This window comes from Castor canadensis, chromosome 11, assembly GCF_047511655.1.
Source record: "Castor canadensis chromosome 11, mCasCan1.hap1v2, whole genome shotgun sequence".
NCBI classification, from domain to species: Eukaryota; Metazoa; Chordata; class Mammalia; order Rodentia; family Castoridae; genus Castor; species Castor canadensis.
The window spans coordinates 125,796,142-125,819,539 of NC_133396.1; the positions used below are offsets into that span (position 1 = coordinate 125,796,142).

The window sequence follows — 23,398 nt, forward strand, 5'->3', positions numbered from 1 at the left end:
AAAAAAGTTAGCAATGACTACCAACTATTCTGGAACTTCTTAAATGTTTGATGACAAGGAAATCTTTCTCAACTTCTTGAATTATTCCTTTTGAAAATCTATTATATAATGATATGACTCTGTGTTACTAAGTGCCACCAGTGTTAGAAATTTGTTTTAGTCTTTGATTTTGTTTTGTAAAACTAAAAAATATATTTCTACCTTGTCCAAGTCTTTCCCAAGACTCAAGAGTGAACAACTGTCCTAAAAACAGTAGACGGCAGCAAGAGGAACCACCTTGCTGTGGTCTGTGATGGTAGTCCACAAGACAAAGAAATCGGAAGTCCCCCACACACACATGCACCTACTCAAGTTTCCCTAAAATAATTAGCTCTGCTATGGAGTCTGTGCCATAAAAATAATGAGGGATTATCTCAGAAAGAATACATGTCTAAGTGGGCAAAGGGCACATGAGAGAGATCTAAGACTAAGAGCAATGGCCCCCAGACCACCACGAAGCTAAAGCAGGAACAGAGAGAAGATTGTCCAGTCATGTGCACCAAGGAGATCTAGAGCATCTCTGCCAACACTGATAAAGAAAAGGGCAGCCTGATGTGGTGGGGCATGTCTGTAATCCCAGTACTCTGGAGGCTGAGGCAGGAGGATTGTCTGGGCTACACAGTGAGACCCTGTCTCAGAAAACAAAACAAAAAAAAAATTAAAAAGGAAAAAAGAAAAAGGCAGCATGGGCTGGAGTTGTGGCTCAGTGATAGAGCACTTGCATAGGCCCTGGATTCAATTCCCAGCACTCCAAAAAACACCCAAAAGGGAGGAGGAAAGGAAGGGGAGTGAAGGAGAAGGAAGGAAGGAAGGGAGGGAGGAAAGGAGGGAGGAAGGAAGGAAAAAGAATGACCATCAATCCACTCTTGCTAGAGCCAATAATCTTTTCCCTAGGTATGGGGATATGAACATTTTAAACTCCAGGGTTTTCTCATATATTTGAATTTTTAACCTTAAAACAATGGGAATATGAACATACCCAGAAATCTTAGTCACCAAAATTCCGCACTTATTGTAGAAGAAAGTCATAAGGATGCTTACTGTGAAGGCCAGTGCTCCCAAAACCTGGTTTCTATGGAGTTGCTCGCTCTGGAGCGGGCAAGCCTGTGGCCCAACGTGCTGGAACAAGGGACCTGCAGAGTGCCTGACACAGGAGTCTCTATCAAATGGGGAAGAGGCAGCTGAGTCCACCAGACAGTGGGATTCTCACAGTTCAGAGGGGAGCACTGAGTCATGGGGAGGAACACCTGATCATGAAGGCCCTTCATTTGGATAGGACCAGAGGATGGTCCTTCAGAGCCTGGCCATGGGGGAGGTCAAGGTATAGTAATGCAGTAACCAAGCAGAACTCAGAGCTGCCACCTCCACCCTGTGACAATGACAAATCTCCTCTACTCACTCTTACTATACTCCAGGCTGGGTGCTAAGCCCTTAGAAGACTTGCCTCGTGCCATTCTCACAGCCATGCTGTGACATGGCAAGGGTCACAAACCTAAGTGAAGAGGCCACTATGGAGAGTGAATGAATTCACCTCCCACTGTAGCTGGTGTTATTTATCCCCTCTGCCCGCCTGTCACTCAGTTCTGAATGTTTTCATCAGGTTCAGCTTTCTGAACTTCAGAGCATGTTAGACCACAGAGTCCCCTGGACTTTGGGTTTCAGCCCACCAGGTCCCAGGGAGTAGGAGCACCAGGGGAAGACAGCAGCCTGTGAATCAGTCAAGTTCACACAAGAGGCTCTAGGGATATGGTTCAAATGGTAGAGCGCCTGACTGGCAAAACCCTGAGTTCAAAATCCAGTGCTTTGAATAAATAAATAAATAAAATATGGCAAAAACTTCACACAGGAAAAAGAAGAGAATGGAGACTGGACAGACCCAGGTCTGGGAGTTCTAATCCTCCAGTCTCCTATCTGGCACTGCTTAGATCTATAGTTCCTGCTCTTAACCCCATGTGATGGTTTTAAGTGTCTTCTTGAGGCCACACATGCAAAAAACTGCCTGGTCCACTCTCATCTGGATAGCTCCAGCACTGCCTATCCAATCCCAGCCGCCATGCCGATCATCTTGGTCTTCACACACAATGCACATAACACATACTACACATTTACACATCACATGCCATGAATCATACATTCACACAACACATATTGCACACTCACACTCATCACACATCACATACCATACACTACACACAATACGTACTACACACTCACACCACCATATAGCACACACTCACATATCACACACTGAACATTCACACCTCTCATCTGATTCTCACATTCATACACACACCCCCACACTCTCGCACTCATGGTCACACCCTTCATATTCACTCAATTATATTCATTCTCTCTCCCTCCCTGGGTGTCTCAGGCGACCCCAGCCCTCTATCCCAACAAATGACAAGGCCAGTTATACGACAGCTGCAGAGCACAGGGAAGAACCCTCTGACTGGGAAGTGTGGGCGCTATCCCAGCTGAAACCTCTGGCAGTCAGCCACTCTAACCAGAGCCTGAGGCCGCTCAGAGACAACTTGGCCCATTTGCAGGCTGGAGAGCACCACCAGGACAGTTCTGAGCCACAGAATCCCAGATAGCAGTGGGCAGGGCAGGGCAGGGCAGGGCAGGGTGGGGCAGGGTGGGCCGCCCACCCCCACATGCACTTCCTCTGCACCTGCTCTGAGCCTCACACTTGACCTCCACTGCGGAAGTTGTTGTTTTGGGTTTTGGAGAACATGTGACAAATCTGGTGTGTGTGTGGGCGAGTTGGGGAGTGGTGTGCACACAACCACTGGGGAACCTGGAGGCTCTGTGAACTGCTCCTCTCTAATAAAGTATGAGAGCAGCCTGACTCCTCTGTGGGCACAAGGGGCTTCATTGCCTGGTGGTGGAATCTGGGGAACTGATTCCATGAATGAAACAACCAAGATGGAAGTCCTGAAGATCCTCCACTTTAAAGGGCTTTCAAAGCACTTCCACAGCTGCGACTTCTGCTGGGTGTCATAAAAGATGTGTGAAGTAGGCAGGACAGAGACTGTCTCCATTTCATCAGTGAGAAACCCAAAACTGAGGGAAGCTTGCCCCAAACAGAAGGTGGCAATTAAGCCAGCCAGGACAAGGACTCACATCTTCTGACCTGAGTCCAAAGTTCCTTCATTATATGTTGTGGTCTCAGCACCTCTCACTTCTCCCCCCATCAGTGAACTTCAGCCTTTGCACTTGCAGTCCTAATGGGTGGCTCTGCCAGGCAGCTGTGACTTCAGGCAGAGTTACTGAATGTGACTTGTCATACCTACTCCTGGACAGAGGGAAGTACCTTAGGGAAACAGCTGGGGGCAGTGATGACTGAGGGAGTGCTGAGGTTCTGGGCAAGCTGTGGGTAAGACCAGGAATGATGCTCTGTATGAGGGAATGCCAAGGGTCCCTTGGTCCCACATTCATTTATTGTCTAGTTAAAGAAATTGAGAAATTTGCTAGAGAAAACTAGTGAATTGCTCAATGTCCACAGTCTCCCCACACAGCAGATGCTCAAGTGTTTGACAAGTGAGTGAACTGGTGACTGATAAAGGGCCGTAGCCATCATCTTCTGACTTCAGATTCAAGCCTCCCAGTCTTCCTCAGGTTGGCTAAAGTAAATAACTCCAGGTCAGGAGTCAATTAGAATACATAAGGCTCAGGTGGCTCCTCCTAGAAAAATTTCTAGGCAAATTTCTTTTGCTAAGGCAAAGAAATATCAGGCCCGGTGGTTGCTAACAGTCTTTGGAGGTTTCTAGCCCTTTGAACCTGGGTGACCCGTTCTTACATAACATGTTTTCTTAACTCAGCTTCCCCTGGGGTTTGTTAGCATTTTCTTTTTTAGCCTAGGACTAGTTAGCAAACAAGATAGGTTATCATTTCCTCATTTTTAAGCCTTTGTCTTTCAAGGGGACCACAATCTTTTGCGATCTCCTGATTGTGAAGATTGTGAAGGAAGTCTCTGCCCCCACTCCAGTGGACCTTGGATGAGATCTTGCTCTAGAAGGAATCATGAACCTCTGGCTTTGGTCACTTTACTTCCTGCCACGTAAGTACTATGGGGAAACACTTCAGGCTTTTTATGAGGTTTGAGTTAGCCACAGGTAATCCTTTGGAAGGCACCTTTATCTCTGATGTTTCTGGACAGATTCAGTTTCAGGAGAAGGATGGAGGTCCCATGCAGCATTGGACACACTCTCCAGTCCCTCCTAGTTCTCCCTCTCCCCATTCAGACACTTTTTTTTTTTTTTTTTTTTTTTTTTTTGCAGTACTGGGGTTTGAACTTAGGGCCTACACCTTGAGCCACTCCACCAGCCCTTTTTTGTGTTAGGTATTTTCGAGATAAGGTCTAGGGAATTAATTGCACGGGGCTGGCTTTGAACCTCAATCCTCCTGATCTCTGCATCCTGAGTAGCTGGGATTATAGGCATGAGCCACCAGCACCTGGCTCATTCAGACACTTTTGCTCAGGTCAGGTGTTATTTCTTATGGGCTGAGGTGTTACCTCTCCTAGACATATTCATCTACTAATATGGGGATCCCAAAGCTAGCACCTCCAAAGTTCTTTCTTCTAACCTCTGTGTTCTCCTCCTATAGATCTTTTTCATTTTTTTGTGTAGTACTGGGGTTTGAACTCAAGGCCTCATGCTTGCTAGACAGGTCCTCTACCACTTGAGCCACTGCACTAGCCCAAATCTTTTTCATTCTTGAGTTTCCAACTTTCAACTCTAAATGAATACTCCCCAATCCATCCAACAACCCTAATTATTTCTTGAATTCTGTATTTCAATTTATAACTGCCTTCTGGGCAACCCAACTTCAATATCCCACCAAGATATGAAATATAACATGCCTAACACCTTGCCTCAAAGTACTCGTTGGTCACCATTCAATCATAGGTATCTCTAACATCAGCCACAAAAGGCCAGAAGCACGTTCTGCCACCCGGACTTTAGTCCAATCAATGGCCAATTCATGTAGTTTCTACATCCACATTTACTGAGATGAGAAGTAATGGCAGTTTCTTCTAGGGAGGTAACAGGAAATGGAAAGGAAAGCCTAATTCTCTGCCATCTGTCTTTCCCACTTTCTCCAACTCAGTCTGAATGCAGCTCCAAATTAATCTCTCTACAGCCCGACTTTAACCATAGGATTGCCCTCCACAGAAACATCAGTGGCTCTCACTGTCTACTGAATTAAATGCACTCTGCTCCCTTGCACACTGAGCTTACCTTACCCTTGCACCTTCTTCCAGTCGAACAGGACCTCTTCCTGAACAAATGCTGCACGTTCCCACTGTCGTGCACTTGCTCTGGCTATTCTGCTGCCAGGAACATCCTTCTCCCCTTCACCGTTATGGATTCTTCAAAGTCCATCTCGAACTTCACTTTCTTCTGATAGATATTCCTGAACCCCCTGTTCGGAGCTAGATCCAAATACTGATCAAGTTCATCCTGTGACTACATTCATCTTGTGTGTTTATTTCATTTGGTTTGTTAAATGATATGCCCCTTGAGAATCAAAATGGCTTCTTATTCATATTTGCTTTCTTTATGATATCTTGAATATAGAAGAAACTCAAATATGTGTTGCACTGAAGAAGCTTTAAAAGGCCAACAGAATGAAGTTTTAATGCAATGCAGTACACTCTGAGAAGTACTGGAACATGTGCACACAGCATATGGCCAGCTAAACATAGCCCTGAGAAAGAAGAGGGGTGGGGAGTGGAAGATCTAATGGCCTAAAAGGTACCTTTGTATCCTGCCCAAAAAGATGGTTGATGGGCTTCATATACATGAAATAGAATGATGAAACCTCTTGCAATTGCTTTACGTGGGGCAAGGAGAGGGTTGCAGTGGGGCTGGGATAGATGATGGGGGCTATCTAACCAAGGTACAGTGTAAGTCTACTTGGAATTGTCACAATAAATCCCCTGTACAACAAATATATCCTAATAAAAAGGGGGAAGGGGAAAAAAAGCTAAAAAAGAAGAGGAAGGAGAGAAAGAATAAGGAGGAGGAGGAGTAAGAGGAGGAGGAGGAAAGGAAGAGGAGGAGGAGGATGAGAACAAGGGGAGTAAGGGTGGAAGGGGAGAGGTGAGAGGGGACTGGGGAGGAGCAGCCATAAGAATGAGGTGTCATGGCAGCCAAGAGGAGAGGGTTTCAGGAGGAGGGCTCAGGTCCTTCAAATGCAGCTGAGGGAAAAGTGAGATGAAGTCAAACAAACAACAACTACAATGCAGCAACAAGTTAGCTTTGGTGACTTGGATAAGAGCAGCTTCCACAGAAAGTTAGAGGCAAAATCCTGATGGGAGTAGATTAAAGAGAAATTAGAGGTGTGGAAGTGAATTCGATTTACTGAATTTGATGACTCGTTTGAGAAAGAGAACAGAGAAGAGGAGACGCCAGTGGCGGGGAGGCAAAGGTAAACAAGGGGTTTTTAAAGGTGGCAATGTCAGGGCCTGTGTAAGCTATGACAGGGATAAAAGAGGAGAAACCAACAAGACAGGCAGAGAAGAGGGATCTTTATAGGCAGACTTCTAATGCTGGTGAGAAGGGCACACCTGGTACGCAGGGAGGGACTGAGCTGTGAAAGTAGGTAGGACACTACATTGTCTGCACCAGGACAACTAGGTTGCTATAGATGGAAGTGGGAATCTGAGTGGACGTTTCTTGTCCTTTGTTAAGGACTTTAAATTTTCCATGGTCCTCCACCATTTTTTTTTTTTTTTGCATTACTGGGGTTTGAACTCGAGGCTTCATACTTGCTAGGCAGGCTCTCTACCACTTGAGTCATGCCTCCAGACCTCCATGCCTCTTCTGATAAACATAAAAATCTCAGGCCAGCTCTCCCCTTCCTGGCACTCTGCTCTCCTTGAGGTGGTCACATCATCCTCACTCTCACCTAGAAATTTACCACTACACGGAAGCCACAGTCCAAAATGTCCCAAGCCACCAAGGCCCTATGAAATTTTACTGTATTTTGCTCTGGGGATACTTTGGGGTATTCCAAACACATGTTTATATCCAATTATATATTGAGAGTAACTTTTTAAACAATGTATCTCCCTCTCTTCTACAATTACCCCTAAAAATCATATCACCAATTTAGAGATTGATATCATTTATTCAGTAGCCTCTCTAAAATGCTAATATTAAACAGGTTGATTCCTTTAGATACCCCATCCCTCCTTTATTTTCCAAAATAATTTTTGTAGTTATTTATTTTTCTCCTGAGATAAAAATGTATAAGCACTTTTTTTTTTTTTTTTTTGCAGTACTGGGATTTGAACTCCAGGCCTCATGTTTGCTAATCTGGTGCTCTATGGCTTGAGCCATGCCCCCAGACCTTTTTGTTTTTAGTTTAGTTTTGTTTTTTTCAGGTAGGATCTCATGCTTTTTTACCGTGAGTTGGCTTTGGACTGTGATCCTCACCAGGTGCTCTACCACTTGAGCCACATTCCCAGCAAGGACTGTGATCCTCGAGATCCCCACCTCCTGAGTAGCTGGGATCACAGGTGTGAACCACCACTCCCAGCCCTGGTATAAATGTTTTTAAATAGTCCTCTTTTTTAAATTTTTGGCAGTGCTGGGGTTTGAACTCAGGGCCTTATGTTTACTAAGAATGTGCTTTACCACTTGAGCCACTCCGCCAACTTAAACAGTCCTCTTTTTTTTTTTTTCATTTTTCTTTTATTATTCATATGTGCATACAAGGCTTGGTTCATTTCTCCCCCCTGCCCCCACCCCCTCCCTTACCACCCACTCCGCCCCCTCCCTCTTCCCCCCCCCAATACCCAGCAGAAACTATTTTGCCCTTATTTCTAATTTTGTTGTAGAGAGAGTATAAGCAATAATAGGAAGGAACAAGGGGTTTTGCTGGTTGAGATAAGGATAGCTATACAGGGCATTGACTCACATTGATTTCCTGTGCGTGGGTGTTACCTTCTAGGTTAATTCTTTTTAATCTAACCTTTTCTCTAGTTCCTGGTCCCCTTTTCCTATTGGCCTCAGTTGCTTTAAGGTATCTGCTTTAGTTTCTCTGCATTAAGGGCAACAAATGCTAGCTAGTTTTTTAGGTGTCTTACCTATCCTCACCCCTCCCTTGTGTGCTCTCGCTTTTATCATGTGATCATAGTCCAATCCCCTTGTTGTGTTTGCCCTTGTTCTAATGTCCACATATGAGGGAGAACATACGATTTTTGGTCTTTTGGGCCAGGCTAACCTCACTCAGAATGATGTTCTCCAATTCCATCCATTTACCAGCGAATGATAACATTTCGTTCTTCTTCATGGCTGCATAAAATTCCATTGTGTATAGATACCACATTTTTTTAATCCATTCGTCAGTGGTGGGGCATCTTGGCTGTTTCCATAACTTGGCTATTGTGAATAGTGCCGCAATAAACATGGCTGTGCAGGTGCCTCTGGAGTAACAGTCTTTTGGGTATATCCCCAAGAGTGGTATTGCTGGATCAAATGGTAGATCGATGTCCAGCTTTTTAAGTAGCCTCCAAATTTTTTTCCAGAGTGGTTGTACTAGTCTACATTCCCACCAACAGTGTAAGAGGGTTCCTTTTTCCCCCCACATCCTCACCAACACCTGTTGGTGGTGGTGTTGCTGATGATGGCTATTCTAACAGGGGTGAGGTGGAATCTTAGTGTGGTTTTAATTTGCATTTCCTTTATTGCTAGAGATGGTGAGCATTTTTTCATGTGTTTTCTGGCCATTTGAATTTCTTCTTTTGAGAAAGTTCTGTTTAGTTCATGTGCCCATTTCTTTATTGGTTCATTAGTTTTAGGAGAATTTAGTCTTTTAAGTTCCCTGTATATTCTGGTTATCAGTCCTTTGTCTGATGTGTAGCTGGCAAATATTTTCTCCCACTCTGTGGGTGTTCTCTTCAGTTTAGAGACCATTTCTTTTGATGAACAGAAGCTTTTTAGTTTTATGAGGTCCCATTTATCTATGCTATCTCTTAGTTGCTATGCTGCTGGGGTTTCATTGAGAAAGTTCTTACCTATACCTACTAACTCCAGAGTATTTCCTACTCTTTCCTGTATCAACTTTAGAGTTTGGAGTCTGATATTAAGATCCTTGATCCATTTTGAGTTAATCTTGGTATAGGGTGATATACATGGATCTAGTTTCAGTTTTTTGCAGACTGCTAACCAGTTTTCCCAGCAGTTTTTTGTTGAAGAGGCTGCTATTTCTCCATCGTATATTTTTAGCTCCTTTGTCAAAGATAAGTTGGTTATAGTTGTGTGGCTTCATATCTGGGTCCTCTATTCTGTTCCACTGGTCTTTGTGTCTGTTTTTGTGCCAGTACCATGCTGTTTTTATTGTTATTGCTTTGTAATATAGTTTGAAGTCAGGTATTGTGATACCTCCTGCATTGTTCTTTTGACTGAGTATTGCCTTGGCTATTCGTGGCCTCTTGTGTTTCCATATAAATTTAACAGTAGATTTTTCAATCTCTTTAATGAATGTCATTGGAATTTTGATGGGAATTGCATTAAACATGTAGATTACTTTGGGGAGTATCGACATTTTTACTATGTTGATTCTACCAATCCATGAGCATGGGAGATCTCTCCACTTTCTATAGTCTTCCTCAATCTCTTTCTTCAGAAGTGTATAGTTTTCCTTGTAGAGGTCTTTCACATCTTTTGTTAGGTTTACACCTAGGTATTTGATTTTTTTTGAGGCTATTGTAAATGGAATTGTTTTCATACATTCTTTTTCAGTTTGCTCATTGTTAGTGTATAGAAATGCTAATGATTTTTCTATGTTGATTTTATATCCTGCTACCTTGCTGTAGCTATTGATGGTGTCTAGAAGCTTCTGAGTAGAGTTTTTTGGGTCTTTAAGGTATAGGATCATGTCGTCTGCAAATAGGGATATTTTGACAGTTTCTTTACCTATTTGTATTCCTTTTATTCCTTCTTCTTGCCTAATTGCTCTGGCTAGGAATTCCAGTACTATGTTGAATAGGTGTGGAGATGGTGGGCATCCTTGTCTGGTTCCTGATTTTAGAGGGAATGGTTTTAGTTTTTCTCCGTTAAGTATAATGTTGGCTGTAGGTTTGTCATATATAGCTTTTATAATGTTGAGGAACTTTCCTTCTATTCCTAGTTTTCTTAGAGCTTTTATCATGAAATGATGTTGGATCTTATCAAAGGCTTTTTCTGCATCTATTGAGATGATCAAGTGGTTTTTGTCTTTGCTTCTGTTAATGTGGTTTATTACGTTTATTGATTTTCGTATGTTGAACCACCCCTGCATCCCTGGGATGAAGCCTACTTGGTCGTGGTGAATAATCTTTTTGATGTGTTGCTGAATTCGGTTTGCCATTATTTTGTTGAGGATTTTTGCATCAATGTTCATTAAGGAGATTGGGCTATAGTTCTCCTTTTTGGAGGTGTCTTTGCCTGGTTTTGGGATAAGTGTAATACTGGCTTCATAAAATGTGTTTGGCAGTTTTCTTTCCCTTCTATTTCGTGGAACAGTTTAAGGAGGGTTGGTATCAGTTCTTCTTTAAAGGTCTGATAGAATTCAGCAGAGAATCCATCAGGTCCTGGACTTTTCTTTTTGGGGGGACTCTTGATTGCTGCTTCAATTTCATTTTGTGTTATACATCTATTCAGGTGATTAATTTCCTCTTGGTTCAGTTTTGGATGATCATATGTATCTAGAAATCTGTCCATTTCTTTTAGATTTTCAAATTTATTTGAATATAGGTTCTCAAAGTAGTCTCTGATGATTTCCTGGACTTCCATGGTGTTTGTTGTTATCTCCCCTTTTGCATTCCTGATTCTACTAATTTGGGTTTTTTCTCTCCTCATTTTAGTCAGGTTTGCCAGGGGTCTATCGATCTTGTTTATTTTTTCAAAGAACCAACTTTTTGTTTCATTAATTCTTTGTATGGTTTTCTTGCTTTCTATTTCATTGATTTCAGCTCTTATTTTTGTTATTTCTCTCTTTCTATTTGTTTTGGGATTTGCTTGTTCTTGTTTTTCTAGGAGTTTGAGATGTATCATTAGGTCATTGATTTGGGATCTTTCAATCTTTTTAATATATGCACTCATGGCTATAAACTTTCCTCTCAAGACTGCCTTAGCTGTGTCCCATAGGTTCCGGTAGGTTGTGTTTTCATTTTCATTGACTTCCAGTAACTTTTTAATTTCCTCTTTTATTTCATCGATGATCCATTCTTCATTAAGTAATGAGTTATTTAGTTTCCAGCTGTTTGCATGTTTTTTGTCTTTACTTTTGTTGTTGAGTTCTACTTTTACTGCATTGTGGTCAGATAGTATGCATGGTATTATTTCTATTTTCTTATATTTGCTGAGGCTTGCTTTGTGCCCTAGGATATGATCTATTTTGGAGAAGGTTCCATGGGCTGCTGAGAAGAATGTATATTGTGTAGAGGTTGGATGAAATGTTCTGTAGACATCTACTAGGTCCACTTGATCTATTGCATATTTTAGATCTTGGATTTCTTTATTGAGTTTTTGTTTGGATGACCTATCTATTGATGATAATGGAGTGTTAAAGTCTCCCACAACTACTGTTAAACAGTCCTCTTGATGATATCCTTTAAAATAATTCACCAACGGCTTGTTTCATGTCTCCTAATTATCAATACTCATCCATTTCATTATCAACCTTGAGTAACTGGTTGAACTTTTGTGAACTTTGTCCCAATTCCCAAGAATCATAATCATCACAAGACTGTTTTATCCCTCTATTCAAAATCTCTGCAAAAGTAACTGTGTTTGTTCATTGGTGACCAGGCAAGAAATAGTGGTAAAGAGGGTTAATCCAGGGTTAATCCGTGTATACTGGCTTCTACCAATAAAAATTTTTCTGGTAATACTGGGGTTTGAACTCAGGGCCTCACACTTGCTAGGCAGGCACTCGACCTCTTGAGCTATGCCTCCAGCCCCAAAGCTTTTCTGGAAATCTTGAATTTAAGTGTCAGGAAAAAAAAAAAAGAAGGGAAAAAATGACATAGGCCATTCTGCTGGAGTAGTGACTATGTGACGTACATACCCTTGTCCTAAGGGTTCAGGTACAGTTCCTGTTCTAAATCAAAGATTGATAAACAAGTCAGAATGATGAAAGCTCTCACTACCCACTGGATAACCAACAGTACTCTGACCCTATGCCACAGGTGAGGACAGCCCCACTTCAAGAGCTACAGAAAGGGTTGTTTTCTGGAAATGTGCCACAAGAGAAAGTCCTAAGCAACTGTGTTCCAAGTACAAATCCAACCTTGTTTAATTTGATGATAAGATTTTCATCAGAATTCAGGGTATGGTCTTGCTTATAATGAATATAAAAGCAATGCATAAAACTGTGGCAATATTTAGCATTACCCCAAGTGAGCATTTTTTTTTTTTGGAGCTACTGTATGAGGGCCAAGATGGTGGAGGGTAATTGCAGTAATATGTGAAAAATAAAAACATCAGATGTTCAAATTATAAGGGCAAAGGAAGGAAACTGAGGCCTTGCTGAAACCAGCACATGTCAAACAGGTCTTCTGTTTTATGAGTTCATAAAATTTCATTCTCTACTTTTAAATGCAGTTGTATAGTCCAGATGGCAGAAGTGGGAGAGGGAACCTGGGATGCTACTTTAAAATGCTAATTCCTAGCCCCTACCTAGACAGATGCCATGCCTTGGGGTTTGACAAGGTCATCCACATCTCCGGGAGTTCTTCTAGGTGACCTACGTCTGCTATGCCATTTTAGAATCCTTTTCTCTGTTTTGGAAATCTGCTTTTCTAAGCCTTAAGTATAGGTTAAAAGCTTACTATGAACTCCAAAGAAAGTTGGTTACTTTTTCCAGGATGCTGGTCATTTTTACATCACCAATGAATGTATTCTGGTCAACCAGAGCTCAAGATACCCAGTTTTCCTTGGGCTTTATCTGTTGTGTGAGTGTGTGTGTGTGTGTGTGTGTGTGTGTGTGTAACAAGGGTCCAGGTGAGCAAACCAGGGATTTAGCAAATTCTCAAGCAAAGAAAGGCCACTAGAAGAAACCACAAAGGCAATGACCCCATGTCTCCTCTGTCTTGACCCTGCTTCATTTTGTAACCTCTTGCTTTTGAGAAAGCAGCATTCATGCCCCTCTTTTGTCTGGATTAGACTCTTTAAAAACATTCATGTGTTTCCACCCTCGTGGTCAGCTTTCCACACAGGTGGGGACTGTCTGGGTGTACAGGGTGGTTCCCCCACCCCCTTGATTGGATCTGCCTTTGACTGGGACTTTGTGAACAGGTCAGCCTTCAGTTGCTATGTTCCAGGTATGAGGGAGTTTTATGACTCAGTCTCCGGTGTGTTGGGCTTTGCATGTGAGGGTGTCCTCTTCAGAGCTGAGTCTCTGCTGGGCCCTCTGCATCTCCCTCCATGTTAGCATCAGTTACACATTTAGTTGCACATGTTCACAGCATGTTCCTGTGAACACCTGCTTTCCAGCCTCTCTCTGCCCTCCCCTAGGCTCCACCTCTCCCCCATGATTGCTCACTCCACTTTATCCTGTCCACATAAGTCCCTGTACCTGGAATGTCCTGATCCAGAAGCCTTGAGCCCTGCCACTCTTCCAATACTTTTCTTGATTTTTATTTTAACTAAACTTGGAGTTGTGCTACGTGTACAGCACACGTTTGTGGACTTCTCTCTGCTCACGGACATGCTCTGTTCTCTCTCACATGCCCACCTTCACAGGGACTGTTTTTTATCATCTGAAAAGCTCTCTTCTCCTCTGTCCCAGCCCTCGAGACTCACCCCAACACAAACGTTTTACCCTATGACCCTTTCCCTAGAAATATGAAGATAGTTATTGCGATCCATTTAGCTGACAATTAGTCCTCTACAACATTATCCTGTCCTGTAGCTGACTGAACTGTGTAGACCTGCCTTCTCTCACCCAAACATATGTTCTTTGATGCCTGGGACTTGCAATCACATCTTTCATTTCCTCAACACACACATACTACGTTCATACTCACACTCATGCACACCCCTGCTTCCCCTCCTATGAGTTCCCTGCCTCAGTGATGAGCATGGCCCTTCTCAGCTCCCCTTCATGTCCTTCAGATCACAGCTTAGCCACCACCTCTTCAAAACAGCCTTCCTCCCTCTTCCCTGTCCCCCTCAGCAGCCTGGATCAGGTTTCCCTGCTTGCTCTTTCCAAGGAACCCTGTGTGATCTCTGACATGGGATTTACCACACTGTGCTGTGTGGCTGTCTATTGGTGTCACTCACTAAATGGCTCATCCGGTGATGGAGGGGTGCACATGAAAAGCATTCAATATGTACTTGTTGAATGATTGATCACAGAGAACTGTTGGAAGGAATGATTGGCTGGATGGGTCTGAGAAAACAAAATTGGAAAGGAAAATTTGCTGTAGTGTAACTGTGTCATGCCTCCCAACCCCACCCTGAAGCCACTTGGAAGGTACAAATTGTTCAGAGACATATTTCTCCTGTGATGGGGTGTTGTAGTTTTGACTATATTCTCAGGGGTGTGGCATCTGGGTTCTGATGGGTTTGTGTTTAGTTGTGAGGCTGGGGCTGGGGCATAGGGTTGGAGATGGGCATAGAGCTGGCCTGAGACTATGAGTAGGGTTGGGCATGGGAAGAAGCCAAGGATGAGTCCAAGGCAGAAATCACCATAGGGCTGGGGCTAAGGGATGGTTGACACTGGGAAGATGATGAGGATGGGGCTGGATCTGGGGGTGAGTGTGAGGCTGGACTAGGGTTAGAGAGATGGCTCCAGATAGGGATGTGGCAAGATTGGGATATAGCTAGGGATGGGGCTTCCTCTGTATTAACTCCCTCTCCCTGCAGTATCTGGGGCTCTGAGGATCCTCCCAGAAGTACAGCTGGATGGAGAGCTGGGTGGATCCGTTATCATCGAGTGTCCGCTTTCTGATGTGCACATGAGGATGTATCTGTGCCGGGAGATGGCTACATCTGGAATATGTGCTACTGTGGTGTCCAACAGCTTTGTCAAGGACGAATACAGGAATCGTGTCTCTCTGAAGCCATGCTCAGACAAGAATCTGTTCCTAGTAGAGATAACAGAGCTGACTGAAAGTGATAGTGGAGTCTATGCCTGTGGGTTGGGCAAATTCACAGACCGGGGCAAGACCCAGAAAGTCACCCTGAATGTACACAATGGTAGGTGCCCTTACTGTCTTCTACCTTGGCTGAGTCAGCTTCTACTTAGACCCACAATCCCTTCCCCAGGCCTCGATTTACCCGCCACTAGGGACCACTATCATATTTCTCTTGCCTCCAATAGAATATGAGCCATTCTGGGAAGAGGAGCCGATACCTGAGCCTCCAAAATTGTTTCACAAATTTCTGCACCTGCAGGTGCCCACCTGGTTCCAGACGGTTGCACAAACCAATTCTGAAATCATATCCAAAGGTCAGTCCACCAAAGCAAGAGAGGAAGAGAAAGGGGAGATGCTGTGGTACTGTGAAAATGGGGAAGGGCTTTGTGTACTGCTCAGAGTGGCTACAGAGCGGAGCTGAATCTCAGTTTTTCCTGTCTTACGAGAGTGTTACCTCCCTGGGATCCACCTTCCACATCCTTCAAGCCAGGAAACTCCATCCCAATTGCAGAACTTACACATCGCCACCAGGTGGCACCACAAGTAATGAAGTCTGTTTTCCATTCACAAAATCTAAGTCTTTTTATGAATGACTGCTGAAACCAAGACTGGGCAGACATTTCCTAGCTGGAGGTCATCATGCTTCCTGCTGTACACAGGGCTGTCCTCTACCTACAGTTAGTGATTTTTGACAACTTTATCATGCAATTATTCGTATGATAAATGATTATCATACAAACAATAACCTTATATTTCAGTATCATTTTCCAATTCTAAGTGCATTTTGACATACAATATTTCCGTAATATCTTCATATTTACTCTATGAGGTAGATACATTAATTGAACATTATTACACCAGGGGACCTTGGTGGGTGCTGAGAGGAATTGTATAACTAGACAGGTAATAGAGCCATGGTTGTGACTGAGCAGGATGGGCGAATGGATAAGCACACAAACATAGCACAAGGCAGAGTGAGAACAGAACTACAAACGGGGTTTTCTCCACTGCTCAGAGAAAGGCAAGCTCTTCTCCCTGGGAAGCCAAGGGAGGCTTCCTGGAGGAAATGGTTTTTGAAACAAATGGTGTGCTGTGAAGGCATTTCAGGCTATGAAGACTGCAAGAACAAAGGCAGTCTGGGTAAAAGGGAAGGGTTTCTTGAGGAAAGACGTGGTAATCCAATCCCACTGGCGCCTAAAGACAGTATATAGGGAAGGTCACTTTTTCCTGCCATCTCCTGCAGTTACTACGCCAACTCAAAAGATTGAGGGTCTTACGGTTCACCATTCCGCCCCCACCACTCCAGTAACCCATCATCCTCAAGTTTCCACAGCATCTTCGGTAGCAGCTGTCAAGCCCCCAACCCTTCTGCCATCCACCACGGCCTCAAAGACCTCAGCACAGGAAGGGATGCTCAGGCCCCAGGGAGCCAGCTACAACCACCAAACCAGGCTGCACAGAGAGAGGTAAGAGCTCTACCACTCCCTGGGCTAGAACCCAACAAAGTAGGCAAGGGGTAAGAGAGCCCCTGAAACCATCCTGCAATGTCCACTGTTAGAGAACCTTCTTGGTTTTGTCTCCAGAAGGCCACTGTGAAATCTACTACCTATGATTATATCACATTAACTCATTAGTCCCGTTAACAAGAATATCCTTGTTAATTGATCTTGTAGAAACAGGTGAGACTTCTTCACTCAGATTCATTCAAATCTGTTTTGGTGGGGAAGAACTAAGTGAGAATAAAGTTAAAATTGATTACGAGACTACTGAGTGTTAAAATTACTTAAGTCTTTCTCCTGTTTTAAAAATAATGTGGCTACCAGGTAAGTTAAAATTACACGTGTGACATATATTGCTATTGAATAACACAGACCTAAAGGTTGGACTGCAGTGAACTGCTAGGTAGCAGTATTATAGCAGATGCCAAAGAAAATCTGTAATAATTGGAATTATTTTTGCCTAAGCAAACACAAAGGTGTTAGTGAGGAAAGGGACCTCCAACATCATTTGGATTTGATGAATGGGGAATGTAAGGCCATGAGAGTGAAATGGTTTCAAATGGAACCAGGACTCCTGGTTCTTATTTGGATAAGTCACACCAACACACCAGTGGAGAAGAAAGCAAGCTAGAGTAATCAACCTTTTCTTAGTGTCAACTGTATGCCTGGCACTGTGCTATGTTCCTAACATGACTTTATAAATGGAAGCATGTAATATCCATGTCTTCCTGATAGAAGTCCGATTTTGAATAGGCATGAAAAAAATTGAATCTGGCTTACCACAATTGGGGAAGAAAAAGGATCTTACACACAATCCCTTTTAGGACGGTAAGATTTCAATACGTAGGGAGGGAGACCTTCTACACAGAAGAAGCACTCTGAGAAAAGTCTTCTTTTCCACAATTGTAAGAAAGTAACTCATTTAATCTTTGCAACGATCGTGTGAATAAATCACAGTACAGAATGTTGGAAGGGGGACTGGCATTTACTGAACCCTGCAAAAGGCCAGAGGCATTAAATTCTTGATGTCCACTATTTTGTTTCACCATCATAACAGTTAATGAAACAGGATTTATTATACCCATTTATGGGGAAATAAGGCTCACAGAAATTAGCAGAGTTGCTTAAGATCATGCAGCCAGTTGAAGGCAGAACCTGAATTTGAACCCTAGTCTCCTGACTCCATAGACAAGTACCTTTGGGGGGGGGTGGAAAGAATTTTGTTAACAAAGGGACAAGTCTGTAAGTCATCTCCAAACAAGTTGGCCACCTAAAACCTTTAGCCCTTGCTAACATCTTCCTCCTTTCTCTTCCTTTCCCTCCCTACCCAGAGCATTCAACCATGGCTCACAGTCAGAGAGGCCAGACCAAGGATTTCATATCTTGATACCGACCACACTGGGCCTTTTTCTGTTGGCCCTTCTGGGGCTGGTGGCAAAAAGAGCCATTCAAAGGAGGAAAGGTGAGCAGCTGCGCTCAGGGCTGCGGGCTGAGGCTTGGGTAGGAGAACTGAGATGCCAAAGAACCCAGAGCATACAGCCAGGGCTTGGACTTCTAGGGGAAATCTAGGGAGATTTCAATGAGCGGCGTGGGAAACTATGGTGGTGTGGTGGTGGGGGTGGTCCATGGCCTGGAAAGGGGGATGTGCAGGAGAGCGCCGGGCCCTTCGATCTTCAGTGGAGAGTAAGGCTGGGCCTTCTATGATCTGCATCCTTTGAGCACCTACACGTCAGCCATCACCAAGCTTCAGGGAGGGTGGGGATGGTGGTCACAGCGCTGATGCCATTTTCTTCTCGCTTTCCCGGTGACTGCCGAGAAGCCAGCTCCAGGCGGGTCCGCCGACTGGCGGTGAGGATGAGTAACCTGGAGGCCTCCCACCAGCCCCAATCACAGCGACCCCGCGCGTCGCACCGGCCGCGCTCCCAGAGCAATGTCTACAGCGCCTGTCCCCGGCGCGCTCGGATGCCGGACCCCACGGGTGAGCCCACGTGGGCGGCTGCCGGAGGGCTCCCCGCGCGCTCCTCCTTCCCTGGGCTGGGGGCGGGGCTTGAGCCTTCATCTCCGCCTTTTGCTCCTCTTTAGGGCAGAGGGCGGCTCCTCTTCCGGATCCCCCAGCAGCGGCGCGCCCCGCCCCGCAGCAGGTAAGCTCCGCCCCCTCCCCTGATTGGCAGCCGAGCGCAGTTCCCTGAGCTGCGGCCGGGCTGCAGGTCGCCAGCTTTGCTCTCCCGTCGCAATTGGGGCGGGCATTGTATCTTTCCCTCCTTTGATGGTGTCAGATTCTGACTGCCCCAGAAATCGTGGTAGCCTTAGCCACCTGGCTTTAGCCAGGCCCTTCGCAAGGAATACATAGGTGCTGGATGCCTGTACCTTGGTAAAGAATGATAGGTGGTGAAGGGATTTCTGAGAGGTTCAAAGGGGGTGGAAGCTACCCGGTCACTTCCCCCTTAATGTGAAGAAGAACTTTGTAGTAAACCTTCTCAAGAGAAGAGGAAGGACGGGACAGGTAGGCTTGACCTTTAGCGTGACTGCGCATGGAAGCTGCGAGGGACAGGAACTAAACCTAGGAATGGACGTAGGCAACTCAATTTTCCTTCCAGTAAAATGCCTTTAAACTCTCCATTCCTTTTTGTTTTCCCGAATTAAGAAAAAAAAATTCTCTAAAGTATTCACAGTGACTAAATCACCGGTTTCGGCACCCAGAAGAAGAAGGAAAAAAAAAACCTAAGGGAGATAAATAAGTGTTTTTAAAATGGTTTTGTTATGTTTTTGAATTAGCATACATTAGGGGATTTGTTGTGATAATTCCATACAAGTATACAGTGTACTTTGAACAAGTTCACCCCATCCATTATATCCCACCCCCCTTTCTACTCCCCCTCTCAAACAGTGTTTGGCGGAGTTCATTATGGTGTCTTCGTATATAAATTTATGCAGCAGACGTCAGTCCTCTTCACCCTTCGATATCCTTTCCTTTCCCCCCATCGTTGATTTCCCCCCACTCCACCTCCTTTCACATTCATGTCCATCACCATCACTAACACTTTAGGTCTAAGTTCCACAAATGAGTGATATTTAGCTTGCTCATCTCACTCATCTTGATGATCTCCAGTTCCATCCATTTTCTGCAAATGACAGAATTTCATTTTTTTCTTTCTGGCTGAGTAATATTCCATGTTGTGTATATATGTGCCACATTTTCTTTGGCCATTCATCATTTGTTGAGCACCTCGACTGAATACACAGCTTAGCTATTGTGAACAGAGCTAAAATAAATATGGATATAATGATATCTCTCTGGAAATATGCATTTTAATTAGAGTGTAGATTGAGCTCATGCAATAGATTGCAAAACATAGGGCTCAGGAAATGCAGGTCAATCAATTTTCCTCCCAAGTGAAGGCTCAGAGGCAGAGAGACGGAAAAAGGTGGCCAAGGTCAGGAGATCATCCGGGGACCTTTTACTGCACCATCCCCTGGAGTTTTGCCAGGTCCATGGTCAATATTCATCCATCACCACCAAGTTCACAGGAAAGAAGAAAGAGAAAGCTACCTCTTTAAGACCACGACCTTGAAGTTCCACACATCACTTCCACTTGCATTCCACTGGCTCTAACATTGCCATGCAGCCACCTGTCTTAGGGAAGAGCATACCCAACTCTGCCACAATCACCTCCAACCTCTTGAGCTTGCTATTCCCCACCCCTGCTGGAGAACAGCCCAGCAGTGCCAGTCTCCTCTGCCCAACCAGGCTTTTCCTCTGAAGCTGACTGGCCACCACACAAACCCTCTCCGGTACAGTGCCTTGCTCAAAATTTGTCCTGTCTTCCTACTTGAGACCCGTATTCTCTCCATCAGGGCCAAAAAGCTTAACAGAACAAATTTACAAGGAACACATACTTACAGTTGGTTATTGTAGCCTTCACAGGGAATGTTTTCATTTTTTTAAAACAAATAAATTAATCTCAGCTGATGAACTCTGACAGGCAGTAGTAGGTATATTTTTGAAGCAAGCTGCTGCTGCTTCCCCCATTCATAAAGTACATGATGTAAAAGTTCCCTTCACTGAGTTCTTACTGAGGTCTACTGTGTCCAGGGTACTGGATTTCTAGTTCTTATAACTTCCATTTAAATAAGTGATCATGGTCCCACTGTGGCATTCTTAGGTGGATATTACAGTAATTGTGCCCTGTTGGCATCCTTGGCACAGCCCTGTCCTCTGAGAACTAGCCATTCTGAAGGTGGATGATCCTGAAGTTTCTGTCTAGGAAAGAGAAGTCACAGTGGCCTTGTGGTCTAAAATCCTCCCCTTCACTGCCCAGCCTCTTTGTGGAATGTACGTCATGCCGTGTCACAGCCTCTCCAAACCCTTACCAAGGTCCAAGGTGACTCACCCACCTCTGAATAATTCCTTAAGAAGTTGCATATTTATTCTACAAGTCACATCATCTTATCCTGAGGCTATGCTCCTCTGAAGCTGAGTCTCCTTCAGACCATGCTTAGACACATGATCCCAGTCTGAGCTCCACTTTAGGCATTTCCTGCCCACATTAGAGCTAAGTGTTTTCTACTTATCTGGGGAGAGACACCACCCTGAAAATCCCCAGGGCTGGCCCCCTCAATGATGCTCAGTCACTTCTGCATCTTTGCCTTCTAGAATTTAGCAACCATGTCATGCCCCCCATTTCCTGCTGTGAAAACCCACCTGGAGAGGTTCTAAAGTCACCTACCCTCATCCAGTGATGCTTCTTTGGTTGTCCACAGATATCTGAATCCCCCTGGTTCCATGACCAATATTTGAAGACTAGCTGTGAATATGTGACCTTGTGCCACCAGCCTGCTGCCAAGATGGAGGACACTGATTCAAATGATTACATCAATATTCCCAGCCTGACTCACCTTCCCAGCTGTCCCCGGGGGCCCAGACCTTGGTGTCAATGAGTCTTATCTATCTGCTGATTTCTAATATCACCTCCAGGGGAAGTGAGCCTTCATCACTTCCCATCCCCAAGTCAACTCTTAGCTGTCTCTCTGTGCCCTGACTCTCCCTCCAGCTTATCTTGTGGCTCCAGACATGCAGATCACTTGTCTGGGTGCCACTGACTTCCTTTCTGTGCCATTGAACAGGCTGTGGAATTTGCAGGGTGTTTCATCAGTGTCTTTGGTCACTGGGTGGTTGCTGTCCTGGCTCTAGTGTGCCTGGTGTCAGGCTGGAGCGTAGGAATGGCTGCCACTTCAGAAGCTTTGGTCTCAAACAAACAGAAGGCCTTTGGGCTGCATCATGAGGTTATCCCTTGGCCCCAGGAGCTAGGAAGGGATTTGAAAATACCCCTGGGAATGTCTTTGCCCTGATCCAAAAGGTGGAGCTTGCCAGTGAGCTCTACTTATCTTGAGCCCTGTGGTAAGGATGATTTATTTTTATGCAATGATGTCTTCTAAAATTTCAGAATCCAGCTTGTTAATGATATATATGTACATATCTATCTATCTATCTATATGCATAAATCCTCTTTATGTCTCCCTCATGTGCTACAGACAAGTATTCTGACCCAGCATCTCCCTCTTTTAGAAATAGTCTTTATCTCCTTATCCTTCTCCCATATCCTAGCACAGATATTTGCATATGTGTTAACTTTGTTCTGTTTTAGCCATTCCAAACCATTACAACTCTCCGATTTTAGAAATGCATCTCATCTCTTTGCCAATTCCAGACAATACATAGCAAGGTATGGAAGGAAAGCAGTGTGGGGTTCCTCTAGGCTTTCCAATAGCATTTCTGTCATGGAAGAAGAGCCATCCTGCCTTCTACATGTACTCCTTCTCTGAGGTTTTGGAGCAATGTCATAGTTGGACATTATCTTTGGATTGATGTCAACTAAAAGTCAGCCAGCGCTTGAGACTAGAGAGTGCCTATTCTTGCCATTAGGATGAAGGCCTTTTCAGATACACAGTCCACTTTCCTCTACTTTTGTCTAGAAATAGAAAGGAAAGGCTGCCAAGCCTGAATTGAATTGCCTTTTATTAGGAAGGAATGTCATCACAGATTGACATCACAGGTACACTGTGACAGGAATGTCATCACAGGTACACTGTCACCATCACGAGTGTCAGCTTGAGAGTAATGCCCTTTCAAATAGCAGATAGAGGAAGAATGACTAGGATAAGGAAAGTAGGGCACCCAAGGAGAAGGGGTAGGAATGGGGTCAGAGTGCAGGCAAGAAATGAAATGTTAGTGAGAATGCTTTGTGTTGGCACTTTAATCGACCTGTTATCTTTTATCATTTGCTTTCCAAACTGATGTCCCTTGTCCCACCCCAATGCTTTGCCCTTGCGTGAGATTTCCATGCAAACCTCAATTTCGTATCCCAGCATCCACCATTGTTCTTCAACAATTCAACAGCAGGCAAAGTGCTGGCGAGTGGCTCAATCAGTAAGAGTGCCTGCCTAGCAAGCATAAGACCCTGAGCTCAAACACCAGTACCTCCATAAAAAAAATTCACCCAAAGGTAGACAAAAAACCACTTTATTAAATATTTACTGAGCACCCATCCACTGTTCCACACTGTTGCAGGGACCATGGGAGGTTACAAAAACAAAACAAAACAAGAAAGCACGGGCACTACACTCTGCTGCCTTCAAGAATGTACAGTCTCACAAATAAATATAAGTTCAGTTGAAAAACTGAACGTATTAAATAGAATTGTAATAAATACAGGAATCCGCT

At 44.2% G+C, this 23,398-nt stretch overlaps 1 protein-coding gene, 1 long non-coding RNA gene and 1 pseudogene across 5 annotated transcripts in view; 1 reads left to right on the forward strand and 2 right to left on the reverse strand.

Annotated features, from left to right (window-relative positions):
- The window catches only part of LOC141413962 (uncharacterized), a 49,900-nt gene extending 44,224 nt beyond the window's left edge, over positions 1–5,676 (reverse strand). The window contains exon 1 of the long non-coding RNA XR_012439021.1: positions 5,286–5,676. This is a non-coding gene — a long non-coding RNA (uncharacterized lncRNA). The remainder of the gene's footprint in view (positions 1–5,285) is intronic.
- On the forward strand, positions 3,271–23,397 carry Fcmr (Fc mu receptor). Of its 4 annotated transcripts, XM_074048463.1 has the most exons (9): positions 3,271–3,418; positions 3,964–4,102; positions 14,907–15,239; positions 15,364–15,492; positions 16,422–16,644; positions 18,009–18,139; positions 18,497–18,655; positions 18,760–18,818; positions 21,439–23,397. In XM_074048463.1, the coding sequence occupies exons 2-9, from the start codon at positions 4,066–4,068 to the stop codon at positions 21,613–21,615; spliced, it is 1,248 nt and encodes a 415-aa protein (XP_073904564.1). In that variant the 5' UTR covers positions 3,271–3,418; positions 3,964–4,065; the 3' UTR covers positions 21,616–23,397. The 4 variants fall into 4 exon arrangements, with proteins under 4 accessions (XP_073904564.1, XP_073904566.1, XP_073904565.1 ...); XM_074048465.1 differs by lacking the exon at positions 3,271–3,418 and having other exon boundaries at positions 3,848–4,102; positions 16,503–16,644; XM_074048464.1 differs by lacking the exon at positions 3,271–3,418 and having other exon boundaries at positions 3,849–4,102; positions 16,485–16,644.
- Positions 5,743–12,581, reverse strand: LOC109688363 (DNA damage-regulated autophagy modulator protein 2 pseudogene; annotated as a pseudogene).
- Position 23,398: the final 1 nt, after the last annotated feature.